The 17,492-nt window shown below is 46.4% G+C and overlaps 1 protein-coding gene across 1 annotated transcript; it reads left to right on the top strand.

Moving 5' to 3' along the window:
* The first annotated feature begins 7,665 nt into the window (after positions 1–7,665).
* Positions 7,666–16,136, top strand: LOC141073813 (uncharacterized). The gene is made up of 4 exons (XM_073561259.1): positions 7,666–7,813; positions 11,296–11,419; positions 11,795–11,896; positions 12,150–16,136. Exons 1-4 carry the CDS (start codon positions 7,688–7,690, stop codon positions 14,474–14,476), a joined length of 2,679 nt encoding a protein of 892 aa, XP_073417360.1. The 5' UTR covers positions 7,666–7,687; the 3' UTR covers positions 14,477–16,136.
* Positions 16,137–17,492: the final 1,356 nt, after the last annotated feature.

Here is a 17,492-nt window from a genome sequence, read left to right as displayed (position 1 = left end):
GGTAGTCATCTGTAGGTCTGAAGAGTCCTGATATCCTGTCAGACACATCTTTAATTTTTGCACCTGGAAGACAGCACATTTCTCTTGAAGTTATATCCGGTCTGCAGATAGCGGCCTCTGTTCCTCTCAACAGGGAATCCCCCATGACCACCACTCTCCGTTTCTTCTTCACAACATTTTTCTTTCTCCATCCAGGAGGACTCTGAAGGCGTACAAGGTTGCTGTTTGTTGGCAAAGTCTTATCCTGATGTATTTCTTCATCGTTTTCCTGCGTGAGAGCCTGGTACTGGTTTCTGAGCAGTATGGGTGCTGACTGCCTCCTGATCCTCCTGCTTCTCTGGGTCACATGTCTCCATTCCTCTGTTTCTTCAGGTGCACTTCGAATTTCTTCTCTTTCTGTAACATGAAGAGATAATTCTGCTCTGTCCAAGAACTCTTCACCTTCCTTAATGATCTTCAACGTAGCTAACCTCTCTTCGAGATTTTGCAACTTTTCCTCCAACAGGGACACAAGCTTGCATTTGTGGCATGTGAAGTTTGGCTTTTCCACTGGTAAATCTGTGAACATGTAGCAAGAAATGCAGCTCACCAGATGGCTCCTGGCCTCTTCCATCTTGGCCTTTTTCAGTGAATATGAATGATAACACCAAACCTTTTGTCCGCTCGTGGTTAGTGGTTGGATGAAGCCATTTATTGTCAGACTACTGTGTTTTCTCTTTTTAAATCATAATGACAACCAAAAACATCCAAATGACCCTGATCAAAAGTTTATATACCCTGGTGAGTTTGGTCTGATGACAAACACAGAAGTTGACACAAATGGCTTTGACTGGCTACTAAAGGTAGCATCCTTACCTGTGACCTGTTTGCTTGTAACCAGTGTGTATGCATAAAAGGTGAGTGAGTTTCTGGGATCCAGACAGACTCTTGCATCTTTCATCCAGCCATTGACTTTTCTGGATTGTGAGTCATGGGGAAAGCAAAAGAATTGTCAATGGATCTACGGGAAAAGGTAGTTGAACTGTATAAAACAAGAAAGGGATACAAAAAGATATCCAAGGAACTGATCATGCCAATCAGCGTTCAAACTGATTGACAAATGGATAATCAGGGGCTCTGTAAAAACAAAAGCACAGTCATGTAGACCAACAAAAATGTCCAGAACTGACAGGAAATTTGTTCGGGATGCAAAGAAAAACCCACAAATAACATCAGCTTAACTACTGGACTCTCTGAAAACTAGCGGTGTGGCTGTTTCAAGATGCACAATAACGAGGCAATTGAAGAAAAATGGGCTGCATGGTCAAGTCGCCAGAAGAAAGCCATTACTGCGCAAATGCCACAAAGTATCTCACCTACAATATGCAAAACAGCACAGAGACAAGCCTCAAAATTTCTGGAACCAGGGTAAATTGAAGTGATGAGACCAGAATTGAACTTTTTGGCCACAACCCTAACATTACAGAGTTCCACAAGGCCTATGATGAAATGAACACCAGTCCTACTGTAAAGCATGGAGGTGGATCGTTGATTTAGGGATGTGTGAGTTACAAAGGCACAGGAAACTTGGTCCAAGTTGAAGGAAAGATGAATGCAGCATGTTATCAGCAAATACTGGAGGCAAATTTGCACTTAGCCCTGAAGCTGCGCATGGGACGTACTTGGACGTTCCAAAATGACACTGATTCAAAATACAAGGCCAAGTCAACCTGTCATTGGCTACAGCCAAATAAAGTGAAGGTTCTAGAGTGGCCATCTCAGTCTCCTGACCTCAATATCATTGATCCACTCTGGGGAGATCTCAACCACACAGTTCATGCTAGACAGCCCAGGAATTTACAGGAACTGGAGGCTTTTTGCCAAGAATAGTGGGTAGATTTACCATCTGACAAAATAACCTCATCCACAACTAACACAAAAGACTTCAAGCTGTCATTGATATTAGAGGGGGCAATACACAGTATTAAGGAATGGGGTTTGTGAATTTAAAAAGAGAAAACACAGTAGTATGACAATAAATGGCTTCACCCAACTACTAACCATGAGATGAGAAAAAGTTTTGGTGTTATCATTCATATTCTCAGAAAAAAGGCCAAGAAAGCAAAAATTCTGCCGGGGTATGTAAACTTTTGAGCACAACTGTATTAGGCTGGTTTCACATTAGCGCATTTTATGCGCACGCACGGCCGGGGGTAGCTCCGCCCCCGATCCGGCTCTCTGCCCGGCGTGCCCGCCCCTTGCCTGTAGCGCCGCCTCCTAGCGGACGGCGGCGCCTGCGATCGGCGCACCCTATCTTTAGCATAGGGTGCGCCGATCGTGCGCAGGTCGTGCGCTAGTTGCGCTTTGACCTGCGCTGCGCACTTATGACGGTGCGCCGTGCGCGCCAAAATCCGAAAAGTTCGATTTTGGCGCGCACGGCGCACCGTCAAAAGTGCGCAGCGCAGGTCAAAGCGCAACTAGCGCACGGCCTGCGCACGATCGGCGCACCCTATGCTAAAGATAGGGTGCGCCGATCGCAGGCGCCGCTGTCCGCTAGGAGGCGGCGCTACAAGGAAGGGGCGGGCACGCCGGGCAGAGAGCCGGATCGGGGGCGGAGCTACCCCCGGCCGTGCGTGCGCATAAAATGCGCTAATGTGAAACCGGCCTTATAGAGTTTTCACATAACGCTGCATGAACCGTTCACCAACCAGTGTGTGTACAGCACTGGCACCAAGGGCTAATAAGTGAGAGGAGTATGTGAACAGATGATACGAGGGTCCTGATTTTGAAGAAAGTTTTGTATGGGCAAAACGGGTATAGTTAGATAAGTGAGGTGATATTCAAGTCTAAGGCTGTGTGCACACGATGCGTTTTTTTAAGCGTTTCCGCAGCGTTTGAGCCGGCTCAAATACGTTACAGCAGTACTGACCAATGTAGTTCCAGCCCTGGGATGAGATAAGACTGATTAAAAACCAGCAGGACATGGAGAAAAGCTCCTGTGGGCAGCAGGGGCAATATAAGTTGAAAATAAGTCTGGTCCTACATGAAGAGAACAAAAGGTGGTCTGTTGGGACCACAAATACAACCAAAAAGTCCATGGATATCAAAAATATGAATCTTTATTGAACAGATATACAAAGGACAAACAGTGTCAGTGAGTACAGCCATGAGGCACATCAGTGCCATAAAAACACGAAGACGCACGAACCCCTAAGGCTATGTGCACACGCGGTTCCGGTGCGGTTTTGGCCCTGCGGAACTGCAGCAGTTCTGCAGACATGGTACAGTACCATGTAACCCTATGGGTTTTAAAAACCGCTGTGATCACGCTGCGGGTTTTTCCGCGCGGTTTTGCTGCGGTTTATAAACGGCAGCATGTCAATTGTTTCTGCGGATTCCGCTGCGGTTTCACATCTTTAACATAGTAGAGGTGTAAGCCGCAGCAAAACCGCAGGTCACTTTACCTGCGGTTCCGCACGGAAAAACCCGCAGGTGAATCCGCAGCGTGTGCACATAACCTAAGATGACCAATGCCCAATAAGGCTGTGTTCACACACACCGTTTTTTTTAGCGGTTTTCACTATAAAACCGCTAAAAATAAGCTTCCCAGTCATTTCTATGCATTTTGCACTTTTTGTGCACATTGATGCATTTTTTTACCGCGAAAAAACTGCATCGCGGTAAAAAAACGCAGTATGCTCATTAATTTTGCGGATTTTTCCGCCTTTTTGGCTTCTTCCATGCATTTTGAAACCGCTGCGGAAAAAAACGCATCAAAACTGCGCAAAAACCGCCACGGAAATAGGTGCGGTTTCTGGGAAGGGATTCAGGTTTTTGAGCAGAAATTTTCTGCAACGTGTGCACTTAGCCTAAAGGTCGTCATATTCCTAGGATATGACCGGAAGTGCGACCGTAATAATATGTATAGAGATATGTGTAAATACCAATAAATGAATAACAAGTGGTCACTGGCCACACTAAATCCATAGATACCATCAGTATACCGCCTGGTTACACAGGTAATAGGTGTTATATAACATAAAAATAGTGCTGCAAGAGGTACCTGTAATAGATCCTGTGCAGGGGCTGGGGGTCCGCGCGTCCACCCGACGCGCGTTTCGGAACACGTCCTTCGTCAGGGGCAGTGTACCGCAAAGTGCAGTAGTGATGTGTCGTTCATGAACGATCCGATTCAAAGAGCCGGCTCCCCGCTGGGAACGAAATGAGCCGGCTCTGCACTGTGAACGAGCCGGTTCTTTTTTTTTCTTTTTCTGGCGCCAGGCAGTGGCAGTGATTTATCTGGGAGGAGGCGGAGCTGTCAGGAGACAGAGAGAAATGTGTGCTGTCTGTGCTGGAGTGAGTGGAAATATTTAAAGTGATATACTCCTCCTAGCTTCGGACATGCATGCATGGCATTCAGTATATGGCATGTGACTGTAGAGGGGTTAAACTCAAGTGACAGCAAATTGGTCTCATGTAGACTCTCATATATACTATAGTATAGCATACTATTAGTTAAAGTCAGCCGACTCAGCATCAGCAGCAGTGCAGCACTGAGTGAGTGAGGAGGATTCAGGACAGTCACACAGGACAGGAACCCTACAGGGAGAAGCGGCAGTTCTTGCTGAGGGGAGGGTAAAGCTGGAGTCACACAAAGCGACTTACCAGCGATACCGACACCGATATCAAGGTGTCAGGATCGCTGGTGAGCTGTCAGACAGCTTCACCAGCGATCAGCACAGCGATGCCGAGCGCCCGGCATCGCTGGCCATCCTGTAAAAAATAGAATTTAAATTAAAAATATTGTTGTTCTCACCTTCCGACGTCCCACGCAGCCATCCCGCCTCTCTCCACGCTCTGGTCCCAGTGCTCCTTTGCGAGAATGACCGCGAGACGTCACGGGAGCGCGAAGTCTCGCGGTCATTCGTGCAAAGGATTACTGGGACCGGAGCGTGGAGAGAGGCGGGAATGCTGTGCGGGACGTCGGAAGGTGAGAATAACAATATTTTTTATTTAAATTCTATTTTTTACAGCTGATCGCTGGTCTCCCGCCTGTCACACACAGCGATGCGTGCTGACCAGCGGGAGACCGGCGACCAAAGAAATGTCCAGAGGTTTCTTACAGCTATCAGCGATACCAGCAGGGGGGCCGCTCGCTGATCGCTGTCACACACAGCGATCTCGCTGGTGAGATCGCTGTTACGTCACAAAAGTTGTGACTCAGCAGCGATATCGCTAGTGAGATTGCTATGTGTGACTCCCGCTTAAGGGTAAGCAATATAATAAAGTGATTTCAGGCAAGACTGTGCAGAGATCTAGGTCCAGCCCCAATAATTAGGCCATGTGCACACATAAGTTTTGGTGCTGCGGATTTGGAAAAATCTGCAGGTAAAAAAGATCTGCGGATTAGCCTGCGGTTTAGCCCTGCGGTTTCACAACTCTACAATGGAGGTTTGAAACTGCAGTGGATTCCGCACAAAGAATTGACATGCTGTGGATTTGAACCCGCAGCAAATCCGCGCGGAAAAATCCGCAGCATGTGCACAGCATTTTTCAGTTTACCATTGAAAACAATGGTACTGTACAACGCACCTAAAGATGCTGCAGAGCCTGAAACGCTGCAGATCCGCAGCAGAATCCGCACCGTGTGCACATGGCCTTATGGGGTTAAGCTGGTGTCACACTTGCATATTTTGGATGCACACGGATCCGTTTTCGTCTCCATTGACTTTCAGTGGTGACGGATGGGACTGTGCATCCAGTTGTCACCGTTTTCCCACAGATCCGTGTGTCTGCATATTTTATCAGATGCACAAAAACGCAACTTGTTGCAGTTTTGTGTCATCTGAAAAACACACAGGCACAGGGAGACGCACGGATCCGCGGCTACACGTCTGGAATTAACATGGAGCACGGATCCAGGACAACACTGGTCCGTGTGCAGGGATCCGTGTTGCGGCACTGATGCTCGGAAGTGAGGGATGTGCTGTACGGGAAAGTGATGAAACTGCATGGGAACATTATGCAGACATAATCTAGACTATGTCCGCATGCTGCTCTGTCATACAGTGATCTTTCCCGCCTCACTAGAAGGGTTTGTGCCCTGTGTTACAGTGTGGTAATGGTAATACAATGTATTGGGAGCATGTATATAACATGGGGGCACATGGTTAGGGGCTGCACGAGTGGGGCTGCGTTCACACTAGCGTTGTGGTACGGTGTGTTGTGAAGCGTAGCAATCCTGATCTAGATCACATCTCTATACTTAACATAGGGAGGCACGGACCTGCGTTTGCATCAGAATTTTCCATGTTCTCCCAAAATACAGCTTAGTGCGAATTTTGGGTTTTAATAAAAATCTGCAGACATCCTGATATGTGTGTCAGCAAAAACATATGATAGTCAATGTAGACGCACCTGAATCAGGATGCCTGCGCCCAATCTGCATGTGGATTTCATACCGCGCAGGCTCCCAGCCCCATTTTCTTTTTTTCTTTCACCAGTCTCTCTCTCTCTCCTCTGCCCCAGAAGTCAGAATTTCACATTTCCAACCAGATCCTGATCAGGGTGCAGTTCCATGCGTTTGCATCCATTTGCAGAAAAAACACGGATGCGAATAAATTGCGTCCAAGAGGGAATGACTGCAGCAATGAAGGTGCGGACTGCTAGTCTGGGGGGATAGACGTCCCGCTGGGCTACTGCTGGTTCATTATCAGATCACCAGGGCCGATAGGAAACTATTCTTACTGCACATGACTTTATTACACTGCAGTAATAGGGGAGTCAGGAGGAAGGGGCCAGTGGGGAACATGAAGGATCTTTTCAGTGTAATATGGAAACAAAACTGGCCCTGGTCCAAATCACTTCGCAGGCTTCCAATAACTGCACCTGCGAGGTTGTCCATGACTTTAATGCGGGCTGACCTTAGAATAGGTCAGCAATGTCTGATCAGTGAGGGGGCGACACCGAGCACCCCGGCCAGGCAGCTGCTCTTAGTGTCTGATTTTACCATTCACTATGCTTTGCTTACATATTTTGGAGTGTGTGTGTTGGCACAGGGCTTCCAGCATAGCTTTTACGGATTATACTCTGAAGGCTCATTCACACGTCAGTATTTTGTCAGTATTTGGCATCAGTGCTTGTATGCCAAAGCCAGGAATGGAACTTACCAAGAAAAAATATAATTGAAAGACTGATGTCTGGTCTTTGTTTTGGAGACATTCCTGGTTTTGGCATACAAATACTGATGAAATACTGATCAAAAATACTGATGTGTGAAAGAGGCCTTATACAGCACCAACACCGATTGCAGCACTTACTAATCCAGACACGACATGTACAAAAAACGCCACAGATTAGAAAGGAATACACGGTAAGACTGTCTGCAACCAAGGAGTCGGGGCGTGATCACAAGAGCTGACAATCTGAGGCGACAGCAATGCTGAATAACAGCTTACACTGCGTCACTAGATCCTTCTATAGGTGGAGAATGAGGCCCTCACTTCACAGGCAAACACCTGGAACTAGGACTGTGGAAAACGGATTAATATTAAAAAAAGAGCCGTTAAAAGAGCCGGCTCTTTATGGTGAGCGGAGCCGGATCGCCAAAAAGAGCCGAACTTCCCATCACTAGTGAATACGACTCAGGATCAGGAATAAATAAACCTTCCCCCTAGTGGTGACTGCACGAAATTACAACAATCGCTCTATGGAGAAAAGTGTAAAGGGCTCACTTCACGCGGGGTACACAGCTCTGACTCCACCCACACTTGTGACTTGTCATATGACCATGACGTCACCGCAGGTCCTGTCGCTGCTCCCGGGGTTGGTGCAGGTGAGGAGAAGGCGCTTTGGTTTCGCTCCTGGTGGGGAACTACAACTCCCAGTCGGTTCTCTAATCTCTGCCCAATGTATTTCTGGATAGACTCAGAGTGACTGCTGGAACTTGTAGTTCTGCAGGCAGATGTGCGTTCTGTATCGCCTGTGTATATCGCCTATGTATTCTGCGGCGCTGTACAATTCATGGGGGGCGGTGTGTACAGGGTCATATCCACGTGTGCGGCTCCTGCCCGATGCGGCGTATACTCCTCTCACAGCACGCTCCTCTGCTGCACAGTGTACAGGATGGAGAGCTGTCAATTGGGGCTTCGGACACACTGCATCGGATCTCAGCTGTGACACTGTACATAGCATTATTATAGGACAGGACACCGGGATGAGGGTGATGGGCGGAGGATGGGGGCACAGGATGAGGGTGATGGGCAGAGGATGGGGCTCTGGGATCAGGGTGATATGCAGACTTTTGGACACGGGATGAGAGTGACGGACGGAGGATAGGACCCCGGGATGAGGGTGACGTGCAGACTTCTGGTCATGGGGTGAGGATGACAGACGGAGGACAGGACTCCGGGATGAGGGTGACGAGCGGAGGATGGGGGCCCGAGATGAGGGTGATGAGCAGAGGACGGGGCCCTGGGATGAGGGTGACAGGCAGACTTTTGGACACGGGGTGAGAGTGACGGACGGAGAACAGGACCCCGGGATGAGGGTGACGGCTGGAGGACGCGACCCCGGGATGAGTGTGACGTGCAGACGTCTGGACATGGGATGAGGGTGACAGGCGGAGGACAGGACCCCGGGATGAGGCTGAAGGGTGGAGGACGGAACCCTGGGATGATGGTGACGAGCAGAGGACGGGCCTAAAGATAAAAGTGACGGCCGAGGGCAGGACCCCGTGATGAAGGTGACGGGCAGATGACAGGAGCACAGCACGCTCCTCTGCTGCACAGTATACAGGATAGAGAGCTATCAGCTCGGGCGCAAGACACACTGCATCGGATCTCAGCTGTGACACCATCGGATCTCAGCTGTGACACTCTACATAGCATTATTATAGGACGGGGTCTGGGATGAAGGTAACAGGTGGACGGGACTCACGGATGAGGAGGACGGGATAAAGGTGACGGGACGGGACTCCAGAATAAAGGAGACAAGCGTAGGATGCGTTCTCGGTATAAAGGTGATGGGCGTAGGATGGGACCCCGGGATCAGGGTGGAGGACAGGACACCGGGATCAGTGTGACGGGCAGAGGATGGGACACGGGATAAAGGTGAGAGGCGGAGGCCAGGACACCAGGATGAGAGTGATGGGTCAGAGGATGGGACCCCGGGATAAAGGAGACAAGCAGAGTATCCGATTCCAGTATAAAGGTGACCGGCAGAGGACAGGAGCACAGCACACTCCTCTGCTGCACAATTTAAAGGATAGAGAGCTGTCGGCTCAGGCGCAGGACACACTACACCGGATGTAATCTGCGACACTGATGAAGGTGACAGGCGGAAGACTGAACCCCCGGGAAGAGGGTGATGGACGGAGGACATGACTCCTTGATGAGAGTGGCGGGTGGAGGATGGGACCCCAAGATGAAGGTGATGGGAGGAGGTCAGGATCCGGGATGATCTCTGACAACCTTATTGTGAAATATCAGTCGCCTATATTCATTGACAGCAGATGAATAAATGGACAAAATGTAAAAAATTGCATATTTAAAACAAAAAATTAGCATTTTCCACCCTTTAATTATATATATTAGTGCGTTGCGAAAGTATTCGGCTCCCTGGAACTTTTCAACCTTTTCCCACATATCATGCTTCAAACATAAAGATACCAAATATAAATTTTTGGTGAAGAATCAACGACAAGTGGAACACAATTGTGAAGTTGAACGAAATTTATTGGTTATTTTACATTTTTGTGGAAATTCAAAAACTGAAAAGTGGGGCGTGCAATATTATTCGGCCCCTTTACTTTCAGTGCAGCAAACTCACTCCAGAAGTTCATTGTGGATCTCTGAATGATCTAATGTTGTCCTAAATGACTAATGATGATAAATATATTCCACCTGTGTGTAATCAAGTCTCCGTATAAATGCACCTGCTCTGTGATAGTCTCAGGGTTCTGTTTGATGCACAGAGAGCATCATATAGACCAAGGAACACAACAGGCAGGTCTGTGATACTGTTGTGGAGAGGTTTAAAGCCGGATTTGGATACAAAATGATTTCCAAAACTTTAATCATCCCAAGGAGCACTGTGCAAGCAATCATATTGAAATGGAAGGAGTATCATACCACTGCAAATCTACCAAGACTCGGCCGTCCCTCTAAACTTTCAACTCAAACAAGGAGAAGACTGATCAGAGATGCAGCCAAGAGGCCCATGATCACTCTGAATGAACTGCAGAGATCTACAGCTGAGGTGGGACAGTGTCCATAGGACAACAGTCAGTCGTACAATGCACAAATCTGGCCTTTATGGAAGAGTGGCAAGAAGAAAGCCATTTCTCAGATATCCATAAAAAGTATCGTTTAAAGTTTGCAACAAGCCACCTGGGAGACACACCAATCGTGGAAGAAGGTGCTCTGGTCAGATGAAACCAAAATCGAACTTTTTGGCAACAATGCCAAACAATATGTTTGGCGCAAAGGCAACTCAGCTCATTACCCTGAACACACCATCCCCACTGTCAAACATGGTGGTGGCAGCATCATTGTTTGGGCCTGCTTTTCTTCAGCAGGGACAGGGAAGATGGTTAAAATTGATGGGAAGATGGATGGAGCCAAATACAGCACCATTCTTGAAGAAAACCTGTTGGAGTCTGCAAAAGCCCTGAGACTGGGACAGAGATTTGTCTTCCAACAAGACAATGATCCCAAACATAAAGCAAAATCTACAATGGAATGGTTCACAAATAAACGTATCCAGGTGTTAGAATGGCCAAGTCAAAGTCCAGACCTGAATCCAATCGAGAATCTGTGGAAAGAGCTGAAAACTGCTGTTCACAAACGATCTCCATCAAACCTCACTGAGCTCGAGCTGTTTGCCAAGGAAGAATGGGCAAGAATTTCAGTCTCTCGATGTACAAAACTGAATGAGACATACCCCAAGCGACTTGCAGCTGTAGTCGCAGCAAAAGGTGGCGCAACAAAGTATTACGTTAAAGGTGCCGAATAATATTGCACGCCCCACTTTTCAGTTTTTGAATTTCCACAAAAATTTAAAATAACCAATAAATTTCATTCAACTTCACAACTGTGTCCCACTTGTTGTTGATTCTTCCCCAAAAATTTACATTTGGTATCTTTATGTTTGAAGCATGATATGTGGGAAAAGGATGAAAAGTTCCAGGGAGCCGAATACTTTCGCAAGGCTCTGTATATACTTACATACATACATTATACACACACATTATATATACACACACACACACACACATTATACACACACACATCATCTTTGTTCCTCTTTCTCCCACAGATGCTGACCTTTGAAGACGTAGCGGTGTATTTCTCACAGGAGGAGTGGCAATGTCTGCCGCTGACAGAGAAAGAAATGTATAAGGAAGTGATGATGGAAAACTTCCGGTGTCTCATGTCTGTTGGTAGGTCGTCCTCTTATCTTGTAGGTCTTTGGGGTTTCATTTTGTCGCTAAGGCACGATATAACCACACGCAGGAGCCTGTATGGCGGCACATGGATCCTGCTGCAGCTCCAGATTATGTGCTGCCGTGTGGTGCATATTCTCTTTTTGAAGGTAAGGTGTGTGTAGGTGGAAGCGTCCCGGGTGGGGGGATCCCGACAATGAGATCCATGAGCCTAACACACATGGACAGGGGAGATTCTAATAGGACGATCCTTGTAAGTAGCTATTTATAGGAAACAGCAGAAATGCAGAGAGAGTGAAGATCGTTTTCTGATATCTTCCTCCACCATCACATCTGATGAAAAGATTTACTTCTGTGTCTTCTATCACCAAGGTGACGTCACTGAAAAACCCAAAATTATATCAAAGATTGAAGACGGGGAGGAGCCCTGGGTCTCGGAGCAATGGGCGCACAAGATAGTGCAAAGTCACCCAGGTAAGGTTCATCATCTTTAGTTACAAAGTGACAGTAGAGTAAATGCCACATGGAAACGTCTCCTGACCGGTAGGCGAGCTATTTTGCGCTTTCTTTTTTTCATGTCATTTGTGGTTAATTTCTTGCAGAGGTTCCCATTAAAAGGGCATTTGGAAGCAGCTCCAAAATAAGAATATTGCATTTTTCCCATTTTTTGCTGAACATTGCATAGTGTTTCTGTGCACAGAACTAATTTTTTCCTTATTTTTTTCAGATGAAGATGTATTGCAGCCGGTTTCTTCTATGCTGTCTGCAGCCTCAGTGACTCCTCCAGCAACAAGGGAAAATCCCGATGATAAGGACAAGTTACTGCTCGCTGCCGAACCTGTGAAAACAGAAAAGTGGAATCAATCTTTTCCTTTCTTTGAACTCAAAAGGCCTTTCCCTAATAAGCTGGCTCTTAAAAAACCCCAGAAATCCCTCGCCGTTGTGAAGCCATACTTTTGCCATGAATGTCGAAAGAGTTACAGCACAAAATCGCATCTTGTGAGACATCAGGTCACTCACTCTGACCGAAAACCGCTGATATGTCCAGAATGCGGAAAATGCTTCACACAGTACTCAACGTTTTTCCTGCACAGTCGAATCCACAAAGGAGAGACGGCGTTTTCTTGCTTGGAAAGTGGAAAGCTTTTCATGCAGAAGTCCGATCTTATTATAGACGACAAAATCCACGGTGGGCAGAAACCGTTTGTTTGCACCATATGTGGCAAAAGCTTCAGCATAAGTTCAGGCCTTGTTAAACACCTGCGTATCCATACGGGTGAGAAGCCGTACACCTGTTCTATGTGCAGGAAGTGTTTCAGGCAGAAGTCACATCTGGAGAAACATAAAATAACCCATTCTGCGGAGAAGTTCTTCTTTTGTTGGGAATGTGGCGTTCGTTCTTCCTCCGCTGCCGACCACGCAAAACATAAACTGGTGCACTCTAGTAATAAGCCGTTTACATGTTCCGAATGCCAAAGGCGGTTTCGGTGGAAGTCCTCCCTTTTGGAACACATGAGGATTCACACGGGTGAGAAGCCATTTTCTTGCTCACAATGTACAAAAAGTTTTCGTTGGAAGTCTTCTCTGGTGGAGCACCAGCGAGTTCACTCAATCGACAAACTTTTTCCTTGCACTGAATGTGATAAATCTTTCTATAAACGATCTAATCTGGAGCAGCATCAAAGAACACACACAGGAGAGAAGCCATATGCGTGCTCAGGCTGTGACAAGAGGTTTAGCCGCAAAAGGCATCTAATACGGCACCAGGTGGTGCACTGTGAAGACGCTCGCTTTTCTTGTGCCGAGTGCGGAAAGTGCTTTACGAGAGAGTTGGCACTGACCCAGCACCAAAAGGTCCACAATAAGAAGACCTGCCCTTATAAAGATTGCGGGAAAGTCTTTACTTACCAGTCCGAAGTCCTGAAGCATCTAAGATCTCATTCAGGGGAGAAGCCATATTCCTGCTCAATTTGTGGGAAGCATTTTAGCAGCATGTCAAACCTTGGCAATCACCAGCATGTTCATACAGGAGTGAAATCACACGCCTGCTCCGAATGCGACAAACGCTTTGCTCAGAAATCTGCCCTCATCAAACACTTGAGAACCCACACCGGAGAAAAACCATTTGAATGTGCTATCTGTCAGAAGCGCTTTAGCCAGAAATGCCAAGTTGTGAAACATGAGAGAGTTCACAACAAAGTGAAGCAATTTTCATGCCGAGAGTGTAGTAAAAACTTCTTCACCAAGTCAGATCTTACCAGGCATCTCATAATCCACACAGGAAGGAAGACGTTCTCCTGTTCGGAGTGTGAAAAATGCTTTTGTACAAAATCCAATCTTAAGCAGCATGTGAAAACTCACTCCGGAGAGAAGCCATTTTCATGCCTTCAATGTGAGAAGTGCTTTCTAACGAAAGCCCATATGGAGCGGCACCAGGTCCTACATGATGACGAAAAGCCATATATATGTTCTGAGTGTGGCAGAACTTTTACTAAATACTCAAGCCTTGCTGAGCACGAGAAAGTTCACAAGAACGTCAATCCGTTTTCATGTTCTGAGTGTGGAAAGGCCTTCTCTCAGAAATCGCATCTTGACAAACATGTTAGGAGTCATACTGGGGAAAAACTTCTAGACAGACACAAAAGTGTTCACATTGAGGAGAAGCCGTACACTTGCTCAGAATGTGGCCAAGGCTTCACAGACAGTTCCAAACTGATAAAACATCAGGCCGTCCACAAAGAAGTGAAACCGTTCTCTTGTTCTGAATGCGACAAGAGCTTCAACTGGAAATCGTCACTCGTCGAACACGTGAGACTTCATACAGGAGAAAAGCCGTTCATGTGCACCGTGTGTGGACTGAGCTATGCAAGGAGGTCTGCTCTTATCAAACACCAGAAAGCTCACACAGCCAGCGAAACAGACGATTGTGGATGCTCAGATCGACCTGAAAAGCCGAAAAATTCAGGAGATACTGACATTTCTGAAAACCAAGAAGATTTTAATCACATTACTGTAAAGCTGGAAATCAAAGAGGAAGAAGATGCAAGATTCTAATAATGGATTTTCCGCGAGATCCCGCATTCCCTCACTCTTCTTGTAGTCCTTTCCGACTAAGCAGTCGCTTTATAGTTTATGTATTAAGGGGGTTGTTGCAGGAAAATAATTTAAGGCGATATGCAGCTAGAAAAAAAAAAAGTGCGTAGAATGAAAAAAGATGAAAGTTGCTAATGTACAAAGTTACAATGCCGTCTTGATCTCGCGATATCGGTCCGGAATCTCCTCTTCTGCCTTGTTTTTCTTACATAGTAGAGCGCTTTCTGCGGTATCGGTGATACACTTACAGGGGGGCTGGCTGACTGCACCATTTCAATATCTAACCCAGCCCATTCTCCATCACGGCTGATACAGAGAAAGGGTAGGGGGCTGGCTAGATATCGAATGGAATCAGTGAGTCAGGACCCGTCACATAAAAAGGGAGGAACCTTCTCTCCTTCGTTAAAGTAAAGCCTGAAGTGCATGTGCTGCAACCAGAGCCGATATGTTGAGTTTGGAGCATCTTTCTTATTAATACAGTTTCTGTTTTTCGTGTTTGTATTATGGCCACAGCTTTCGTGAAGTGAACATAGAGCCTCATAAGCAGATATGATAGTGCTGGAGGCCATGAAACGCGTCATTGGGACAGGAATTGTGGACGTTATAGTCATGAGAACATTTGCCTTTATTCTATCAGGACAGCCCTATAGTATTTCCTAATGTGGGCTCGTGGGTCGAATTACTGTGATCCCCACTGGTCACGGTCTCTGGAAAGCATTTATCATCTTGTTTCTTCCATTGAGCCATTTCTGGAGACTCTGTTGGCGCCAATTAATTGTAACGACAAATCTGAGGCCTCTTAGACAAGACGAGCGGAGACACAGTGCATTCACAGCGGTCGCACATCGATCTGGTGTCATCAGAGTCTCTACTGATACAGGACAGCACATCTATTATATGGGGTCACTCCGCAGACACGGGCTGTAGCTGTCCAAACCACCTGAAGCATCCAAAGAGAAAAATACTACATAGGCGCAAATGAGGATGGAGAGAAGAGTATAATCAGTTTATTTCCGATGATTGTGATGTACCAGAACACAGACCAGAAGGACTCTGTATTTATAGGCGGGTGCTGCGTCTGTGTACAAATACAGAATTTTTCAAAATTGCTAAATCCATTTTTGTAAGCCACATTATGGATAAGATTCCACTGAAGAGAGCACTTAGCTTAGTTTACACTAAGATAAATTAGTGAGAACAATCAGCAATGCAGCAAGTTTTACAGTTTTCCAACAATTTAATATTTCTGACCTATTCTTAGGATAGGTGATCAGAATCAGATCAGTGGGGTCTGACACCTGGCACCACCATGATCAGCGGTTTCCAGGTCCTTCGGTGGTCATAGAGCACAGTGTACCGAGACAGAACAGCGCCACACACTGGGCAGTGGCCATTCTCAGTGCAGCTCAGTTCCGATTGAAGTGAATGTGATCTGAGATACAGTACCGGGAACATCCACTAGACAGCGTACTGAGCTCTACATTCTGTTCATCGGGGATGGGGGGTGACCCCCACTGACCTGACATTGATGACCGCTCCTCAGGATATATCTCAGAACTCTAATATTTGAAATATGTAAGTTATATGTAACAATAAATAGTTTTTTTTTTTATCATCGCCATCACTGCTGTCCGTCTTTACTCTGTATTCTCAGCAGATGCCGGATTTAGTCTATCCATGAAATTTATCCGATTCCTGAGTGGCAGAAATATTCTTGGCCGACTGAGATTTACTGTCACATAACTTTATAGATCAGCAGTCAGCATCTCACAGATCAGGATTAGATACACAGCTCAGCACAGTATCACAGGAGAGGATTAGATACACAGCTCAGCACAGTATCACACAGGATAAGGTTAGATACACAGCTCAGCAGACAGTATCACACAGGAGGATCAGATACACAGCTCAGCAGACAGTATCACACAGGAGAGGATTAGATATACAGCTCAGCAGTCAGTATCACACAGGATAGGATTAGATACACGGCTCAGCAGTCAGTATCACACAGGATAGGATTAGATACACAGCTCAGCAGACAGTATCACACAGGATAGGATTAGATACACAGCTCAGCAGTCAGTATCACACTGGATAGGATTAGATACACAGCTCAGCAGACAGTATCACAAAGGACTGAATTAGATACACGGCTCAGCAGACAGTATAACACAGGAGAGGATTAGATACACGGCTCAGCAGTCAGTATCTCAAAGGATAGTATTAGATACACAGCTCAGCAATCAGTATTACGCAGGAGAGGATTAGATACACGGCTCAGCAGACTATCATATAGGATAGGATTAGATACAAGGCTCAGCAGACAGTATCACACAGGACAGAATTAGATACACGGCTCAGCAGACAGTATCATACAGGAGTGGATCAGATACACAGCTCAGCAGACAGTATCACACAGGATAGGATTAGATACACAGCTCAGCAGACAGTATCACACAGGATAGGATTAGATACATGGCTCAGCAGACAGTATCACAAAGGACAGAATTAGATACACGGCTCAGCAGAGAATAACAGGAGAGGATTAGATACACGGCTCAGCAGTTAGTATCTCACAGGATAGTATTAGATACACAGCTCAGCAATCAGTATTACGCAGGAGAGGATTAGATACACTGCTCAGCAATCAGTATCACAGGAGAGGATTAGATACACAGCTCAGCAGACAGTATCACACAGGATAGGAATAGATACTGCTCAGCAGACAGTATCACACAGGATAGTACACAGCTGAGCACATAGTATCACAAAGGACAGAATTACATACACGGCTCAGCAGACAGTATAACACAGGATAGGATTAGATACACGACTCAGCAATCAGTATCACACAGGAGAGGATTAGATACATGGCTCAGCAGACAGTATCACACAGGATAGTACACAGCTGAGCACACAGTATCACAAAGGACAGAATTAGATACATGGCTCAGCAGACAGTACAACACAGGAGAGG

Source organism: Dendrobates tinctorius, unplaced genomic scaffold (assembly GCF_039654945.1).
Source record: "Dendrobates tinctorius isolate UK_male_01 unplaced genomic scaffold, ASM3965494v1 ptg000315l, whole genome shotgun sequence".
NCBI lineage: Eukaryota > Metazoa > Chordata > Amphibia > Anura > Dendrobatidae > Dendrobates > Dendrobates tinctorius.
Note: the sequence above shows the minus strand (reverse complement) of the source record. Positions and strands in the feature narration are given on the sequence as shown.

Coding starts and splice junctions, on each gene's coding strand:
- LOC141073813 (XM_073561259.1), top strand. CDS start 7,688: ATGGAGAAAAGTGTAAAGGGCTCACTTCACGCGGGGTACACAGCTCTG. Junction 7,814..11,295: donor TGCTCCCGGGGTTGGTGCAG/GTGAGGAGAAGG, acceptor TTTCTCCCACAG/ATGCTGACCTTTGAAGACGT. Junction 11,420..11,794: donor CCGGTGTCTCATGTCTGTTG/GTAGGTCGTCCT, acceptor TCTATCACCAAG/GTGACGTCACTGAAAAACCC.